The sequence below is a fragment of the Globicephala melas genome, chromosome 16 (genome assembly GCF_963455315.2).
Source record: "Globicephala melas chromosome 16, mGloMel1.2, whole genome shotgun sequence".
Lineage (NCBI taxonomy): Eukaryota > Metazoa > Chordata > Mammalia > Artiodactyla > Delphinidae > Globicephala > Globicephala melas.
Genome location: NC_083329.1, coordinates 39,905,537 through 39,925,720, shown reverse-complemented (window position 1 = coordinate 39,925,720; position 20,184 = coordinate 39,905,537). Strand labels below are relative to the sequence as shown.

Sequence of the window (20,184 nt, the reverse complement as noted above, 5' to 3'; positions counted from 1 at the left end):
ATTTGGGTTGGACTCTTGGAGACAGAGCATGGTGGAGAGTAAACTGAAATCATAAACAGAAGGTAACAATAGCAGATAATCCTAACTCACACCAAGTATACTCAAGTACACACTAAATTGTTAAGAACTTATTGCATCTTGTATAGAGAGAAGATGTATGTGCAGAAATTTAAAACAGTGTACATAGTTTTGGTGGTAATTCATGAATATGACTAAATAAGGTTGTGAATATATTCTTGGGCAAAGATGTATAAAGGTTTTATATTACGAGGAAAAAAAGATTCATGATACTCTTCTGTCAATATTTAACACCGTTTTTAAGCTTGGATTTTAGAAGATGTCACTATTTTAATCTGGTATTTCTCCTATAGTTTATCTAATCTGATCATAGGATAAAAATGTAAAAATAGCAGACCTTTGATGACTGACAAACACCTTCACGTGTGTCACACTAGTACAAGCTGGAAAGTCTACTTACACTTGGTATTATAGGAGGTGTCAAGGTGCCTTTTCTTAAGCCTTCCCAATTAAAGCCCTCAAACCATCTAAGAAAGGAAAAGAAGTAGACGGTTAAACACATTTTACCTCAGCTGAAGTCTTCGCATTGCTATATATGATGTCCATGACTGATGGAAAACAGGCAAACATTTTCAATTTAACTGCATGTTTTTAAACGTTAGCTTATTAAATGGAATGCATATTTTTTAAAAAATCTAATTGTCAAAATTTTAGACACTAATTAGAAAGCAACTCCTTTTTATTCTAGTAATTTCAGTCATAATGTCTCTCGGACCTTGTTCCTACACAATCATTATAACTTAATAAATGTCATAATATGCTGGGCCCTACAGAAGATTTATTTTAAGAAGGTGGAATCAGGGCATGAAGTGTCAGGACAGAAAATTATCTTTCCATCTTTGTCACTGATTCAGTGGGCAGCCTCAGTTAATTAACCTGTTCACATCACTGTCTTGGTCTCTAAGTACCCCATTTTCTTTCTTTTTTCTTTTTGGTAGAATAAAGGTATTTTGCGTATGGCTTTTCTGTAGAAATGAGGGCCAAATATCACAGAAGGTTTTTTGTTGTTGTTGTCTTTGAAAGGTTTCATCATTCACAAATGCTTACACCAAATTCCTGGCAGGCCTTTTAGACATTCATAGGGTAAACACATTCCTCTTGGTAGATATGTGAATCTCCTGTGCATGTTACAGAAACAGACTAATAGGGAAAAACCAATATGGTCTTAGTTTAGCTTCAGATACATCCAGTCAACATGGATAAGGTCTGATATTCAAGATGCTACTATTGCTTGGAAAAAAAAAAAATAGATGCTATGACAGAGAAAAAAGACTGTACTCTTAACTAGGAAATGATTGGAAAAGTATATTTTAGGTTGAGTCAAGGAAATGAGGCATGATAGATGGTGGAGTACTTTTGTTTTTAATATTCTGGTAGAGAAGAGAATTCCAGGATTAAAAATATGTATTTCTTCTTCATGCTCAAGAGGAAAAGTGCTAGTTAGTTTGAGTCAGGAAAAACTAAAGTCAGTGAATCTGTTGTTTAGAATGTCAGAGGGTCAGATGTGTCTAAATAAAGTCCCAGAGACGCAACTCGAAAGGTCTTAAATAACAAGGCTAACTAGTCTACATGTCTCCTTGGATATTCCCATAGACTAATTGCATCAGTTATATACAACCACTACCTTAAAAACATCAGCCTGGGAAAATACTTTCTGAACTCTCAAACCTAAAGTTATAAGGAAAGAACACTTACTTGTGCTTTTGAATGTCTTTCACTCCATTTTTCAAATTCCCTAATCTTTCTGATGGATTATCCCTAAAAATAAAATAATTGTTAAGGAATCTAATTGTTTCCATATTATGATCCTTTAAAAAATAATGTGGTTGAAATGCTTACCTGCATAGTTTTTTAATTAAATTAGCAGCATTTTTGGCAATCTTCTTTGGAAATTCTATCATGTCAATCCCCCTCAATATGATGTTATAGGTTTTCATAGGATCTGGGCCTGAGAAAGGTGGGCTGCAAGAATGAGAGACATGAAAAGAGATAGTACTTGGTTTTCTAAATAAGAACACTTATTGTTATAACTCCACAAATGACAGTTCTTATTTGGGGACATATATTAATAGTGAAATGAAACTCGATTAATGGCAAAACATTATCATGTGTGGAAATGTTTCCAAGCAAATTGTTTAGCAAAACCCATAAATGGGTCAAGTGTGTCCACTGTTCCCCTCATTTCTTTTCAGTGCAGGTGACTTATCAGCTCACTGATTACACTTGGGATGAAGTCCAACATCATTAGAATGGGCTACAAGAACATCACTGGTATGACCCCATCTCCTGCCATTACCGTGCTCACTCCCTGGGATCCAGGTAGACCAGCCTTTCTCTGCTCCTCTGAAGTACCCAGCACTCTCCCACCTCAGGGCACTGTTAGGTACTTCCCAGGCCTCCTGGCTAATGCCTCACTTATTAAGTGTTATGCTGCTTACTCAAAAAGGCCTGCTCTGATCACCCAAATGTAACGAATCATATAAACATTATCAACCAACAAACCTAATGTAATAATCTAATCAATCTAAGTTAGATTCACCTGTTACACTCTTATAGAACCCTGTATGCCACTTATTATACTTTGTAACTACTTCATTTTGGTGAGTATTTGTTTTATGTCTGTCTTCCCTTCCAGTCCCTGCTGGTATTCCCAGAGTCTGGTGGAATGCCTAACACATAGTAAGTGGTCAGTAAATATTTGTTGAACTAATGCTTCTACAGAACAATGCTCTTCCTATCCTTTTCTCCCTCTTTATCCATCCTCAGATAACCTAATGCAAGACATCCTCTTTGTTAGAAAGGATGTGATACCCAGTCCCTCATAAGCCAGATCTGTTGGGTTATTTACCTATCCATCCTTGGACTGTGGCTTTGTGCCAGGCTTAGGGAATACAGATGTGACTAACGTCAGCTCCTTCCATCAACTTTCCCACAGTTCAGAAGGGAGGTTATGATGTGCCTTGACAGCTGATTTCTTTGGAATTAATTAATCTCCTAATAAATATAGGGCTCGTTCATGTTTCTTGGGGGAAGACGTTTTCTGGATTATTTTTTGTCTATCCATAAAATTAGCGGTTCAAATATTTCCTTCTATTGAGAAAGTTGAAAACAATGAATTGCTTAAAAAGGGCTGTGTGCATTAAGGTTTTGTCCCTATTTTCTGTAACAAGTACTTTCTATTTGTCATAAACTGTCATGTTAAACCACTCTTTATAATGTATTAACATCCAATTCTATTTAGTATTCTAAGAATTTTCTCTTTACATAATGTTATGATTGACTATTCTCTCTACTCTCAAGTTAATTTGCCAGTTTTTATTTTCACTTTAAACATGAAGAACCACCACATCTTGGTTTTTCTTGTTATCAACTTAATGTTGGTTCTAATTTATATTTTTGCATTGATTTTTGTTCTTTCTTTCTAACATAAAGGTGACTTTTGTGGTTTTTTGCAAGCCATGCATGGTCTGGCCAAGATATTCAGGCAACATGTGAAATATGTGAAAATACAAAGTATTCAATTTAATTTTACTTGAAGTTAATTTCAATATGTGCTTCTTCACCAACAACATTAAAAAATGTTTTTGCCCAGAAATATACCCATGCACCTCTGGTCAATTAATCTACAACAAAGGCGAGAAAAGACAGTCTCTTCAATAAGTGGTGCTGGGAAAACTGGACAGCTACATGTAAAAGAACGAAATTAGAACACTCCCTAACACAAAAACTCAAAATGGATCAAAGACCTAAATATAAGGCTGATACTATAAAACTCCTAGAGGAAAACATAGGAAGAACACTCTTTTGGACATAAATCACAGCAATCTTTTTGGATCCACCTCCTAGAAATTAAAAACACAAACAAATGGGACCTAATTAAAAGCTTTTGCAAAGGGAAACCATAAACAAAACGAAAAGACAACCCACAGAATATTTGCAAATGAAGCAACCAACAAAGGATTACTCTCTATCAAAAAACCCAATCAAAAAGTGGGTGGAAGACCTACATAGACATTTCTCCAAAAAAGACATACAGGTGGCCAAAAAGCACATGAAAAGATGCTCAACATCGCTAATTATCAGAGAAATGCAAATCAAAACCACAGTGAGGTATCACCTCCCCTGGTCAGAAGAGCCATCATGAAAAAGTCTACAGATAATAAGTGCTGGAGAGGGTGGGGAGAAAAAGGAACCCTCCCTGCACTGTTGGTGGGAATGTAAATTGGTACAGCCACTATGGAGGTTCCTTAAAAAACTAAAAATAGAGCTACCATATGACCCAGCAATCCCACTCCTCGGCATACACATCTGGAGAAAAACATGATACAATGTTCACAGCAGCACTGTTTACAATAGGCAAGACGTGGAAGCAACCTTATTGTCCATCAGTGAAGGAGTGGATAAAGAAGGGGTGGTACATATATACAGTAGAATATTACTCAGCCATAATAAAAGAATGAAATAATGCCATCTGCAGCACCATGGATGGCCCTAGAGATTATCACACTGAGTGAAGTTAGCCAGAGAAAGACAAATATCATATATCACTCATATGTGGAATCTAATTTAAAAAAAGCAAATGAACTTATTTACAAAACAAACAGTTACAGATATCAAAAACAAACTTATGGTTACCAAAGGAGAAACGTAGCAGGGAGGGATGAATACACACATGCTACTCTACATAAGATAGGTAACCAACAAGGACCTACTGTATAGCAGAGGGAACTCTACTCAATATTCTGTAATAACCTATATGGGAAAAGAATCTAAAGAATAGCTATATGTATAACTGAATCACTTTGCTGTACACCTGAAACTGACACACAACACTGTAAATCAACTATACTCCAATAAATTTTAAAGAAAAAATATTTTAAACACTTCGGAGTTTTCTTTTTTATAACAACATAATTCAATTGTAATCCTAGTTGTGAATTATGAGCAATAAGTATTCCTATAGTCATTCCTACCTTCTCTCTCCCAGCTTAACTTTTAAAATTGCCAAAGACTATAACATTTCCATTCTGCTCAATAACCAAATTTATTTTCATTCATCTCTTAGTTGACTTGGTCATACAGTAGTGTTTCTAAGAAAGCCCTGGGGTTGACACTTTAAGTGCTTTTTTTTAATATGCGGTATGCGGGCCTCTCACTGTTGTGGCTTCTCCCGCTGCGGAGCACAGGCTCCGGACGCCCAGGCTCCGCGGCATGTGGGATCTTCCCGGACCGGGGCATGAACCCGTGTCCCTTGCATCGGCAGGCGGACTCCCAACCACTGTGCCACCAGGGAAGCCCTGGGGTACACACTTTATATGTTGTCTTTATATTTTAAGAATAATTTAAGAATAACTTAATTTTGTATAAATTAGTTGAGTTGTACTCTGTCTCTCTCAGAACTACATAGTTCTTAATATTCTATCTTTTGGCATTAAAGGTGCTATAGAGGAGGTTGAGGCCAACAACTTGAATTCTAATCCTCCTCACTCCCATCATCATATATGACATGCTTTTGTAGCTTAGAGACTATATAATTATTCCTTATCATTGAAGCTAGGAAATTGCACTAGGACACATGGTGGTGTTATGACTCTGTTTCCCCATGGTTACTGTTGATCAAAATGATCCACTGAGACCATCTGTGACTGGTCTATGTCATGAATTTTCTATCATGTAATTGAGTATGTTTTCTATCCCACTTGTAATCGTCTCTTCATATACATAGTTGTTTTTCCTATTTCCTTGGACTTCTGTATCTTCTTTCTGTAATAATTTCTATATCCTTTTTTCTTTTTTCCTGAGGTCTATCTACTACCTTCCTGGCTGGGTTTTTAATTGCTATTCTGTTTTTCTGTTGCTTATAATATGATTTTCAGCTTTGTACTGTTCTTGAGGTCTGCAAGTTTACTAATTTTCATCTGTGAACACTTACAGACATTTGTTGAAGTTACTTTTTTAAAGAGATCATGCTTTCAACAGCTGCAAAGAAATTCTAGATAACAATTTGAACTCTTCCCATGTTTCTCTGAATCATTTCTCCTGTGGTATTTAACTGCCTTTGCCTATGTATCTTTCATCTAAAATTAACAGAAAACACCAACGAGGTTTATTAATTTGAAGTCAACATAAGATGTTTCAAGAGTAATGGTATAAAATGTCCACAAGTGGGCTTCCCCGGTGGCACAGTGGTTGAGAGTCTGCCTGCCAGTGCAGGGGACACAGGTTCGAGCCCTGGTCTGGGAAGATCCCACGTGCTGTGGAGTAGCTAAGCCCGTGCGCCACAACTACTGAAGCCCATGAGCCTAGAGCCCGTGCTCCGCAACAGAAGAGGCCACCGTAATGAGAAGCCTGTGCACCACAACAAAGAGCCCCCACTCTCTGCAACTAGAGAAAGCCCGTGTGCAGCAACGAAGACTCAACGCAGCCATAAATAAATAAATAAATTCAAAATGTCTACAAGTGAAATAATAACCACCACATAACTGTTCCTGGCAATGGTAGTACTAGTAGTAGGTGTTAGCATCAATGGAGTGCTTCCTATGTTCTAGACTTTCTCATTGCTTAATAGATTCACTGAATCTGCACAAATAACCGTGAGACTGAAAGTCCCATCTTCCTCTCATTTTCACTGTAGCTACTAAGTTCTCTTAAGTAATTCTTTCACATTCCACTGCATGCTTCTTCTTAGATCTGAATTATGGGAATTATCTTCAAACTAGCCTCCCCATCCCTCTTCCAATTTGCTCTACCCATTACTGCCAGCTTGTTTTCCTTAAACACCACAACACATGTCACGCCTTTATCAGAAAATCCTCCATGAGTCCCTCTCTGGATGGAGTCCAAACACTGAGGTACAGCAATCATGATTCTTGAAAGATGACTCTCTTTGGATCTCCCATCATTTCTTAACATGAACCTTTTTCATGTCTTTGCCCACTACTCCCCCTCTATTTAAGCCATGCCTTTCTGCCTGGAGTGAACTTTGCTCTCTGTATTCTTCCTGCAAGGCCCAGCTGGTCCTACGCTCTTCAAAAGCCTCCCTGGACAAACTTAACCTTCTTCTGAACTCTTCAGTTCATAATGACCTTCTTAATTATTGTCCTGAGCACAGGGCTTGGTGGCATATTTGTTCCTCTTTTCCTTGAGTTTATAGTCCGTTTTATACCTGGTCGTATCCACAGTACCTTTTTTAAGTTGTTGAAGACTACAATATTATTACACAAAGCATTTACATCTCATTTAGATATAACAATTGCTAACAGGTTCTCTTATTTCTACAAATAGTTGACTGTATATTTTTATATGACTTTCATCTTCCTTGCTGGCTAAATGACTAGGCTCAGAGATCTCACAGAAAGACACTAGATGATTCCACATTCACATATGTATAAATAATGAGAGTTGAGAGTTGATGTTGAGTTTGTTCCCCTCATCTGACCCATTTTAGTTTTTACTTTATGAATTCCTGGTTATCTGCATAACTAATTAAAAAGTGTGGTAACAAGATCTGGTGAAAGTACTTTAAGATGGTCTCGCCAGAGTGACAAAGACAGGAGTGTGTAGCTGTTTGCTGGTCTATTTTTATCAGCAGTTCTCTATCAATGTCCATACCTGCCAGTCAGAAGTTCATACATTAGGATTCCCAGTGACCAATAGTCGGCTGAAATGTCATGGCCTTTGTTCAGGATGATCTCTGGGGCTACATACTCTGGAGTCCCACAAAAAGTCCATGTTTTCTTTCCAAATCCTATTTTCTTTGCGAAGCCAAAATCAACCTTACAAAGAGAGAAAAAACAAGATATTCCAAGCCACTTTTGATTAAGCTTAAAAGCAAAAAGCTACTTTGTTGACGTATGCTGCTGATGATAATAAAATAAAAACAGATTTGAACTATTGGAGTCCTGTCTTCTAAAAAGTCCTCTGTATATTTCGAACAAACAAAGCCTCCCTGCTCAAGCTCAGTTTCAAAAGGAAAAGTTGAAACCTTAACATAGGATAAAATTCACATCACCGAAAATAAAGGCAAACTTTTCTTTATGGAAATACTTTCCGTTTTTCCTTCTTTTATGCCAGTGGAGGTTGGGGTATAAACAAATAATTTCTCCTTTACTCAGGCATATTTTCCAGATATCTCCTGGACTTAATGAAGTTGACAATTCATTTAGTGTTAATTGAGAAGCCATTTTTATTGTTGAAGGAGCTGAGTTACAAAGCTCAGCTTTGGGACCAATATTTGGTCCAATATTTGGGACCAATAACTCTGTCCTTGGAAAACAGAGATAAAATCGAAACGTATTCTTCATGTTTCTAGAAAACTTTTGAAGCAGGAGCCTCAAATGCAGAAAACCATTTTTTTCTAAAACAACTGGTTGAGAATACAAATAATTAACTATCATTGATGTGATTGCTTTGAAAATCATAGGTTGAATAAAAATTCCAAAAATTTAAAAAACAGAATCAGGCACTGAAAGATCCAAAGTCTACAAAAGTTACACATTTTAAAATAAGAGAACTTCCCTTCTTACTGTAGATCTTTAGAGCTCTTGGCCAATTTTATTATTACTAATATTATTACTAACATGGCCTGGATAACATTGCCAGCAAGCCCTTTTTTTCCATTAGCATTACAGTATTCTTTAAGATAATGATTCATGGTTCTCCACATATGACCTATTCCCTTTGGATGGCAGAAACCCAGCTAGACATAGGACTTCTACGAAGCTTTTCTGGGTCTACGAACACATGCAAGCAAGCGCGAGCCTATTTAAGCATGTTTTGCCAGCATATTATTAATTAAAACCTAGCCAATTTAATTTCTCATAACCTTTACATAACTTGAAAGAATAGTTAGTTGAAAACAGTAACGCTACAGCCTGTTCATTAGCCAGTATTTTAAAGTGCAGGGCAGAAACCATGTGTGAAACACACTGACCAATTTGGCGTAACCTCGGTGGTCTAGGATGAGATTTTCTGGCTTGAGGTCCCTGTAAATGATTCCTTTGGAATGCAGATAGGCAAAAGCTTCTACCACACATGCTGTGTAAAATCTGGTTGTAGAATCTTCAAATGAACCTCTGAGACACAGAAAATGGAATAAAAAGTAGGAAAGAAATTAGTTTGTCTAATAAGGGTCAGTTTCTCACGTCACTATATTCCTACGCCAGAATGTGACCCCAGAGACCAGTGTCCTACTGGCCAAATGTCATAGGGCTACCTTTGGATACTGGGTTTTAAAAAGCATCTGAGGGTTAAGTCAAGGAATTCTTTGCCCTTATGAGTAGGATGGTTAAATCTAACTTCCTGAATATACTGAAGAGGAGGTCAACCACATACCACGTTTCATGTACTTCGTGGATTCCTCACAACAGCCCACTCCAATGTTAAAAGGCGAAGTTACAGAGGTGGGCAGAAGAGAGGCAAATCCTATTTTAGACCTCGTCTACCAAGGGGTGTTTTTTAAAGAACAGTTTATGAGTTTAGTCATATTTATTCTTAGTTTTAAAAATCTTTCTAAATAATAGAGATGTGGCTCATGAGTGTGAATAAAAGTTAATGTTTTCAAAGAACCACTTTGGAAATGAGTTACAACGCTACTGTTAACAGATCGCAATCTAAGTATTCTGTCTGAAACTTCTGTCAGCAAGACAAATAATATCTATTTCCTATGCTACTGCCTTATTAGAAGGAAAAGATGGAGCTAAAAGAAGGAAAAAGGTAATTGGAAGGGAATGTTTATTAAACTTGATTATGATGTTTAGCAAGAAAGCTCTTTGTCTCTCTGTACGTGTATGTGTGCGTGAGTGTGTGTTTATTTAATGAAATAACAGTAAAGGAAAAAAACCTTGGCATCTAAGGTTGACTCCTTGGTTCTAGGGAAGAACCTTTATACTTTACCTGTTTTTTTTTCCCCTATGGAATATCCCTTAGAAAGATAAACTACTTTTTTTTTTCCCCTCTTCTTTCCCAAGTAGTAGTAAATGCAATTAAATAATTTCGTGAAAATTCAAGAACATTAGTGTGAACATCAGCTCTTGAGTTGGCTGAGATGTAACAGGACAGCAAGCACTCAGGTGGTTTTGGGGAACATGCAGCAAAGCGGAGGCCCAGAGCTTGCTTTCACGAGAGTCACTGATACCAGTTTGCATCTTGCTCACATTTGCTTCTTCTTCAATATTGAGAAATAAATTCTAACAAACCGAAAAGTACGATAACAGCTGCTATCTTGCAAAATTTATCAGTGAATCTAAGGCTAATGCAGCCATCTTTCAGGTCATGTTTTAGAAATAGTCAGTGTCTTCCAGAAAGGTATAGTCTGCATTTTAACTACTAATGTCCCCTGAGTTGTCACTGAAATAATTAGCTCTTCCCAAAGGGAATATCCTTCTTTTGAAATACAATTCAGGGCATGATGATATCTACTCCTCTAGATACTAGACTCTTAACTGTAATCACTAGGTTTCTAGTATCTCTCTTCAACAATATCTGGATGGAACAATTGTGAATCTATAAGGACAAGAAAAAGTTTGAGAAGAATTGCATCTATATTAGGAAATGAATGGTATACATTATGCTGCAATTGTTTTCTGACTTGGAGCTATCTTTGCAGAACCAACACTATATAATCCTGTGTATTGGGAAAGGGATTAGAATAGTACCTTAAAGGTCCTTTCATCTTTGTCCTTAATTAAGTATATTTGTCTATCAAGAGCAGCATATTTCTTTGAGAGATCATTTGCCTGAAATAGTAAGCATCCATGTGTAGATAATTAATGAGCAACTTTATACTGAGTGCTGTATATGACTTCAATCCCTTCTCAATGGAGAGCACAGCAAAGCAAAACAATCTAAACAAAACAGTACATAGAATAGAGCTTTGTCTTTTTTCACATTACATGCCTTGTTTTAATACAAAAATTGATTACTTCCTTGTAGCAGGACTGTCTAATTGCAATATGGGTGGGCCTTTTCAAAAGCCTACAATTCTTGCTTCCTGTTAGAAGAAGAGTTATTTCTGCAGTTGCGATGCTGGGCAACAGATCTGTTTCCCTTAATATTCAGTTGTTAATAAAATGGAACCAAATGGACAAATGCATTGTTTCTGTAAAGAGTACACACTTAATGAGAGATCAATTTCTCATGGCATCTCTGAATGGTATTCATATTTATATTCTGAACAAGCTGATCATTAGCAGAAAGACGAAAAAAATCCTAATGCAAACTCAGATTCATCAGAGGAGGCCGTAGGTTACGAATGTGCACTCTGAATGAAGCAAAATCCTGGGCTCAAATCTGGCCTCCACTTACTGTTTAATCTTAAGTAACTGACTGTACCTCTCCAGGTCTTAGTGTTGTCATGTGCAAAATGAGACTAATAACAGAAACTCTCTCTCTGGGTTGTTGTGAGGATACAAAGAACTTGAGGCGTGTATTAGAATAAGTGCCTGGCACACATCTGGTACTCAGTAAGTAGTAGCCATTACTATTGAGCACCAAAACCTCTTCTTTAGCGCCTCCAGTGTCTTAATCTAGGAAAAGTGACCGATATAGGACAGTCCTTGGGGATGGGAGTTTGCAACTCTATCACTACTACTGAAATATTGGATTGGCCAAAATGTTCGTTCGGGTTTTTCCCTAAGATGTTACCTGAACGAACTTTTGGGCCAACCCAATATTTGCTGCTTCTCACTGCAAAGGCTAATCGCCGTGAGTCAGCTCTGAAGCGTTTTCTGCTAATCTCTGTTCTTTTCACTTTCTCCATGCTTCTCCCAAGTGTACAGGTGAAAATTATCCTTATATTGCTTACCAATCAAAACCCTCCTTTTTTCATCATGAAGGGAACTGACCATAAACATCCATCACTGGGTCTTCAGTTCTTGACAGCTTGTTTCTGAGCCATTTTGGAATTTGGAGAGCTCTAGAAAGCTGGTTTCTAGCCCTTCAACAGATCTGTATTGAGTATCTCCCATATATAAATATATTTGTAACTGTTTTTAAAAATTAAATAAAAAATTTGTCTCAAATCTGTTTCTGTGTTATGTGACAAATCAACACAATATATGCACACAAAATGTTTACCAGCAACACAGTTTCATCACTAAATATTTGATGTAGGTAATTTGTGAATTTTAAAATACCCTTTTGGAAAGCAGTCAAAAACCACAGCATTAGGGTGATTCACAATGAAAAATTACTATTAGAATCGGAAATGACAATGTAAATTTGATTTAAAACGAAAGCTTGTTTTATCAACAGTTAAAGTTGCTTGAAGAAAGAAATCATTCCCCTATATAGCTCTTTGAAATAATATATTATGCCTTGACAGTTGTGTCATTTCAATTAACAAGTAAGGGATAGGTCCTTATATCCTCTCCGGGAGGGAGTAGGTGTTTTATCTTAGCTAGATGGCAGTAGATAACAACAATTTGCTTCAGGGGATTTGAGGGTTATGTATACTTATTGATAGACTCAAATTAAAATGTAATCACAGTGTTTAATCAACTTGCCATAACCAAGTCCTGAAATGGCAGAATGTAACAAAGACAAAGCATCTCTCACTGAAAGACAAGTTCCCTCTTTTCATTGACTAGTGACCACAATCATTAGTGAGTATATAAACCTGAAGCATGCTACAGGTTTATTGCCAAAGTAGGAAGGCTAAATTATTATGAAAACGGACTCATTTCCTTAAAGGACTTTCAACCAAATTAAGAAATGACACAGATTCTACCTAATGGGTCATCTAAGATGGAATTTAAGTAATCACCTCCCATAAAATAGCTGGAATTAAGGAGAATGTATATAGAAAGTCACTTGCTGGCTTATAAAACACATCCAGGAAGACTCGAGACCAGAAGTGAGATGTGATAATTATGGTTTCTTATGTAATTGTTTAATACGTTCTGTAGGAAAAATTAACGTACACTTTAAAAAATTCAAATTAAGTAAATGATATTAGAATATGTATTAAATACTAATATTAATGTAATATATACTAATAACTGTAATATATACTAATAACCTCTCTCTCTCTCTCTATATATATATATATATCAACCACTTACATTTTTAAGAAAGTTGTGGTTGACAATTCTGTAACTGTTATAGAGAAGAAGTGAATAAAATATAGTTTGTATATTCCAAATAATGGAACAGAATTTGTGGAAAAAAGTCACAAACTAGAAGATAAAACATGATAGCTAATTAAAGGAGAAACCAGGGAGATTGCAACAATTAACATTTCAGTGCTGTAGTTCCTATTTCCAAGATTAAAAAAAAATTTAATAGTCCTCAAAATCTGTTTGTATATATGGTATCATTTTAATTCCTTCTTCCTGACAACAAATAAAAAACTGCTCTGTGTTCTTTTTCTATGCTGATGAGAAGAAAGAGAGTGAGAGGCAGGAAATGGTCAGCTCAGCTGCTAGGTGAAGGAAGGAGGATGTCATTGCTATAGGAGACTTCCTGCGCTAAATCCCTGAGGCTCAGAGGTCACACAAGCCTTTCTTCACATTAACCTTCCCACCAATACATTTCCTTTATGCTCTCAGAATAGCTTCTCCCTTACTACTACTTACTGGGACCCAAGAGGAAAACTAAAGGAACTGAACAAAAAGGTTTATTTTGACTGAGGATACTTTTATATACACTGTGACAAATAGCATAATTAATTTCCTTTTTCTCTTGGCATTTTTTTGGTTCTAACAGTTAATCTTTAGGATTTCTCAGCCCCAGTTTAAACAAGCAATGAGGAAGCTAGTCTGTGACAGTATTAATTGGAGCCTGGATATCCAAAACTATGCTTTCCCTTTAGCAATTTCTTACGTAGGAAAAAAAAAAGTCTCTTGGAATAAAAGCAGTAAGGCTACATACATATTGAATATCTAAAAAAGAAAGCTGGCAGGGGACAATGAGTCCGAGATGATTTTATATACGACAGCTTCATTGCTTTCCATGTCGAGGCTTCAGCCCCTCTGAATCTTTAGGAAGGATCAGGTAGCTGCTATTTCTCTGGATCATGCCTCCTTAATGAATATTTAGTACACTGGGGGGGACTCAGCAACTGTGTACCCCAAATCCAAGGAAGATAAAAGGGAAGACAAAAGAAAGGGTCAGTAAGCAGTCTGGTGGAGGTAGAAAAAGGACCATCACTGATCTTCTCCCTCCATCCACTCCTCCCAAGACAAGCTGCTTCTTGATAGCATTCCTTTGCTACCCCGACAAATCCAAATACATCTCACTTGTAAGCCTTGGCTAGCATTTATGTACCCCCAAAAATGCAAAATCAAGTTAACTAAGGAGAAATATGAAACAGTTTCCTTGCAAAAAATAAGTTGAATATTGATGTCTATGCATGTTTGAGTGGACTTTAGGTTAACTTTTATTATTATTTTTAAAGCTATTTAAAAAATTTTATTGTTGTTGGTGTCTTGTTAAAGAAGTTAATAGAAGTTTAAAATCGCTGTTCCTTTCCCTAAGTGGCTTATTATTGCTTTAATGTTTACTTCTACCAGTAAATCTCCTCTTCTAATTAGAACAAAGTAGGGAAGAGATTTCAAATAAATCAGTGTATTGGAAGGTCAGGTCAAAAATAATATAGTAGAAGCACATTAGGATAAACCAGATATTAACTCACAAATCAGAATATTAACTTTCTGCTACATCCTGTATGAGGCATGGGACCACAACTGTTTTATTTATCATTTTATCCCGGGCCTCTACCACAATGCCTGGCGTATAATCTGTACCCAAAAATTAATTAACAGTAATATAGTAATACAGTATGATATAATGGCTCAGTACAGATGTTAACCCTGTCCCCTAGTGCCAAAATGATACATTCCCTAATAGGCATATTTACCTTGAATTTAAGAAAAAAACCATTAACGTAATAGGACACAATAAGGTAAAAAGAAACCCATTTGTCATATACAAGTAAAGCAGTGGGAATAAAAGACCTGAAAGGGCAGCGGGTACAAAGATATGAAGGTACCATAAGGATACAATTAGGAATGAGACTTCAAAGCAATAGTTTATAAAGAACTAGTTCTATTCTGGGATATCTACAAAATAATATACTGTCAAAAAATAACATGGCTTTCTGGGGACATTAGGGCTGTCTATAGCTGAGTCTGAAAGATGTTACCTGATGAAGGAGAGCCTGTGGGGTGAGATTGTAACAAATAAGAAAAGAAAAAGATGTCTGAAGGTGAATATTCAAAGGAACAAAGATGCCGTTTGAATGTTATTAGGTCATTCACAGAAAACTGTAGTTTTTCTTTAAGTAAACATTTAGGGTTGGTAGAATACTTTTTTTAAATGATAGTTTGTTATACATAAATAGGAAATAGAAAATTAATTTTGAATAATAAAAAAAAAAAACAAATAAGCGCTAAAGAGACCAACTTTACTTGCCCTGAAAGGGCAAAGAGGAGTGTTAAGTGGGTTCCTTTTCTTCCCAAGACCAGGTAAGTCCTGAAAGGGATGGTTGGAAACTTCTGTTAATTTTGAAACCAAAGAGCAATGTAAAGGTAGAGGGAAAAGTTACTTTGGAAAAAATTCCCAGTGTTAGGAAAGATAGCCCATCTGGAGAATGAGTGGAACAATCCAACTGACAGTTAATCTAGATTGCGACTATAAAATAACTTTAATTCTCTTCATTGTTAACAGCAATGAAGTGAATTCTAGGTATATAGTTGTCTGATTGTGATATTCAAGTTAAACTAAAGCTTCTGCATGTACCTTGACAGGTACCATTTTTATGGTGGACTAATCCTATATCGTTGGTTACAAATCTGAAACAGAGTGAGTTTCCTATTTACAGTCAATCACATGTATATCGTGGGTTGTGACCCATATTTACATTTTGAAATACAAGCATATGTAAATATGACTTCTATACTTTATAAAAATGGACTCTTCTTACAAACCATCACAGTCAACTACATTTTCAAAGACATGATAGAAATTTCGTAAAACTCTTACCGATCCCTGAGAATGGTCCAGAGCTCTCCACCTAGGCAAGCTTCCATCAACATATACAAATATTTGCTGTCCTTAAATGTTCTGTATAATCTGTGATTTGCAAACAAGAAAACAAAGATTATAAACGTTACTGTCTTTTAAAAGCATGTAAATGTTTTCGGTGCCCGGATTACAGTCTTACTGTTGATTTACCAAGCTTGAAATCTTATTAAAAGAATGAGAAAGATCTAAATTCACAAAGAGGAAAAAGGAAGCGATGGCTCATGACTAAGATTTTCACACTGTAGGGGGTAGTCTCTCCTTTGAAATGGATTAATCCAAATGATTATGAACCAAGAGGGCTTCCTGGGGTTCCTCTAATTCCAATTTGGCTAACGTTTCAAGTGTGGCCTCTTGAGCGATATTTAGTGGTCATAAACATGCAGTGTGCATGGATATTCAGTAGGTGACACTTTAAAATATAGATGTGTATGACATTTATGCACTGTTCACTTAAATTCATGTGATACCCTGTTTTCATCAAGTGCCACTGGCAAATTAACTAGAAAAGCTTCTGCGTATTAAAAAAAAAACCATTGTCTTATCAGTGCTCTCAAAATACCGAGATGGGATAGTTATTTCATTTTTTAACAACTTCAGAAAATATGCAAATAAAGAATATTCAAGGTAAAATAGTTTGATTTTTGGTATTTTGTCTTTCATGCACCAGAGGTCTATGCAGAGTTCTTGGAATAACAGGATAAAAATGGAACATTAAGAACTCTGATATCTCCTTTGGGAAAAACATGTTCTTTTCACAGAATCTGATTCTCATTAAAAAAAAAAAAAGAAAAGAATCAAAATTTTAGTGGTTTTTTTTTTTTTTTTTTTTTTTCCGGTACTCGGGCCTCTCACTGTTGGGGCCCCTCCCGTTGCGGAGCACAGGCTCCGGACGCGCAGGCTCAGCGGCCATGGTTCACGGGCCCAGCCGCTCCGCGGCATGTGGGATCCTCCCGGACCGGGGCACGAACCCGTGTCCTCTGCATCAGCAGGCGGACTCTCAACCACTGAGCCACCAGGGAAGCCCTAGTGTTTTTTTATTTAGTAAAAACTTTTTTAAAATCAGATTAAAAATTATGTTTCTTTGTGTGAATCAGATGTGTAACAGTGAGTGCAAATGTGGTTGCTTTTCCACTTGGAGTTGGGGACTTGAGCCCTGGGACAGGGTCTTTACCTCACTATGAAATCGGAATGAGCCCCCTGCATGATCTGCTTCTCCGAGCGGATGTGCTCCTGCTGTCTCGTATCCACGATGTGGCGTTTCTTGAGAATTTTCATTGCAAAGGTTTTGGATTCTTCACTTTTCAATTGGACCTTAAAGAAAGCCAGAAGGGAGTAAGTGAGGAAAAAAAAACCCCACAGAGTTAATATAACAGAATGCATTCTTAGCCCCAAATTAACAGGTGCATGGAGCACTGAAATGACACCCCAAACACCACCTGTATCACAGTAAAGCCTTGCTGGAGCTGGGTTTGAAATCCAGGGCTCACAGCTGTTGCCCAATCTCATTCCACTGGAACTGATGCATCTTCACTAACTGGATTGCCAATTAGTTTTGTGCCCACTGGGATTAGAAGAGGGAAAGTGTATTTGATTCTCATTGTATTATTTCATTTCATTTCAGATAATGTGTTTGAGTATACTTTACAGTTTTTCTCCTTCAGTCAGAAAAGTAAAAATAAAAACGAATTCCTTCTCCAGTTTTACTTCGAGTGAGGAAAAAGTAGGACCATACGGTCCTATATGCTTTTCCTCTTTTTAGTCCTCGTCCACAAACATTTCTAGAGTTATTTAATTCAGTGATAGACCCTTGTCTCTGCTGAGACTGAAAATTTGTGTACTGTTATTTCTTCTTTTTATCTCACAGTCTTTCCCTTCCATTAAAAAAAAAGAAAGATAGTAACAAGATTTCTTTCTAAAGACTTTGGAAACTACTTTTCTTTTCCTCTCAAATAGGCATGATGGCTTTAATCTTGTCTGACCTTAAACCTTACTCCTTAGTTATACTAACTGGGAGACCTAAACTGAACCTTGATGTCCCCAATGCTTCCAAGCCTCTGTTACAGCCCCACATGGTTCTCGGTGGCTCTGGAGAGAGCTTGGGTCCTCCAGATGACATTCCTCAGACTGGTCTGTGTTCACTGTTTTACACAATATTTCAACAAGGTGACTTGCAAGGAAAAGAAGAGAGATAACTGAGCTAATCACTTAATGGCAATATAAAAGCGTTACCATTGAGTGTTCTCAAACCACAGAATTCTCAAGATAATACCAAACAGCCCATGTTTTTCTGAACTAATGAAAGCCTTGGAGAAATAACATGATAAGCTGTTCCTGCTTTTCAGCTGAAGTGGGGCTGTCCCCTCTTTAGTTGTGAACTGTTTACTTTAGCTGCAGGGATAGTGCAGGGATAGTGAAGGTCTTAAGTGTATTGCTCATGTACACATGGACAGACTGAATTCCATTGAGAGAACATTAATGTGGCAAGCTCTTTGGAAGAAAACACGAGGACACTTCAAATAAATAGGCCTCAGTTTGCTGCCAGCATCTGAGAATCTATATGACAGGTTAGAGGGGAAAATGGATATTTGAAAATGCCTTAACCAGCTAAAGGCCCTCTACTCCATTTGTGAAACTCTTTGAGATGACAGATGAGTGTGATACAAATGAATTCAGCTATAGTTCATAGTAAAATACAAAAATGTGAAAACCCACTTCTAAAAGAAATCTGGATAAGAAAGATGACATGAAAAATGAGCTGTGTCAGAGTACTAACACTCAGAGGAGAAGAAATCAGATCGTATTCCCTCTTTAGAGTCTGACCCAGGTAAATGACTGAAGAGTAGATCACACACCTAATGTACAAATTATGCTCTTTAGAGATGGTAACACACATTTTAACTGGTACACAGGTTAGGAGGAAAGAACCCTGGCTTTAGGGTAACAGGTCTGGACTTAAATCCTGACTCCACTTAAGGCCTCTCTCAGTCCTCTTAGGCAGTTGAGTAACTGCTCTGAGGCCCAGTTCTTGCTGAGGATAACGCCACCTACTGTATGGAGTTATTGGGACCTTAAATGAGAAAGTGCCACCGCATGGGCATTCAGTGATGGTCTCTCTACGTGTAACTTGGGTAGATCAAATGTTGTCTTGAAAACAAGGCCAGATCAAGTCACTTCTCTGTTCAAAACACTGCAGTGGCTTCCCATCTCACTCATGGTAAAGACAAAGCTGTCACACAGTCCGACAAGGCCCTACATTATCTGAACCCCCATTCCCTGTAAGCCTCACTTCCTCCTTGCTCACTGTGCTCAGGTCACACTGGCCATCTTGCTGCTCCTTGAGCATAACAGCAAGCTCTTGCTTCAGGCCATTTGCACATGCTGTTCTTCTGCCTGAATATTGTCTCACAGTTATCCTCAGGGCTTGCCCTCTCAGTTCCCTAAATTCTCTGCTCAAATGTTTCCTAATCAGAAAGTCTCTCCTCACACCAGTCTACATAAAAGAGTAATCACCTACTTCTCCCTTCCCTTTTTTAGTGTTCTCTATAGCTCTTATCACAAGCGAATGCACCAAATATTTATTCTGATTGCTTGTTTAGTATCTGTCTCTTTTCACCAGTCTGTAAGCAACCCAAGACTGGGGATTTTTTTGTCCACTGTGCCTGACAAAGGATAAATGCTCATTAAATGTTTGTTGACTAAATGAATCAAAGAAAGGATGAAATAAGCCATGATGACTTATCACTGGCAAAGCCACAAAGAGAGCTAGTATCTCAGCTCCGTACTGTGTATCTCTGAGGTTAGCAGGATAAAAACAAGGGAAGCTATAAATGACAAGTATGTAGCATTTGCTCTTTTTCTTCTTTCCAAAACTGCCATTATTCATAAAAAAGGAAGAAAAGATTTCTAAATGCTGATGCTTCACAGGAAGTATACATGACAAATAACTATGTGATACAGCTCTGAATTTTCAGTTGTTATATTTACAAGATGTTTTCTTAACCTTGCTTTTCCTTGAATGACTAAAATGTGATATTATTCCCCAAAAGCCTACTATATTAGTAACATCATCTCTAGGATAATATC

General features: G+C 37.1%; 1 protein-coding gene across 3 annotated transcripts in view; it reads right to left on the bottom strand.

Annotated features, from left to right (window-relative positions):
- The window catches only part of PRKG1 (protein kinase cGMP-dependent 1), a 1,181,528-nt gene that overhangs the window by 2,346 nt on the left and 1,158,998 nt on the right, over positions 1-20,184 (bottom strand). For all 3 annotated transcript variants that reach the window (XM_030864960.2, XM_030864959.2, XM_060286056.1), the window contains 7 exons: positions 17,273-17,412; positions 16,060-16,149; positions 9,011-9,152; positions 7,690-7,853; positions 1,918-2,040; positions 1,774-1,836; positions 479-545 (listed from right to left, as the gene is read on the bottom strand). In XM_030864960.2, coding sequence (XP_030720820.2) covers positions 479-545; positions 1,774-1,836; positions 1,918-2,040; positions 7,690-7,853; positions 9,011-9,152; positions 16,060-16,149; positions 17,273-17,412 — 789 coding nt within the window. The remainder of the gene's footprint in view (positions 1-478; positions 546-1,773; positions 1,837-1,917; positions 2,041-7,689; positions 7,854-9,010; positions 9,153-16,059; positions 16,150-17,272; positions 17,413-20,184) is intronic.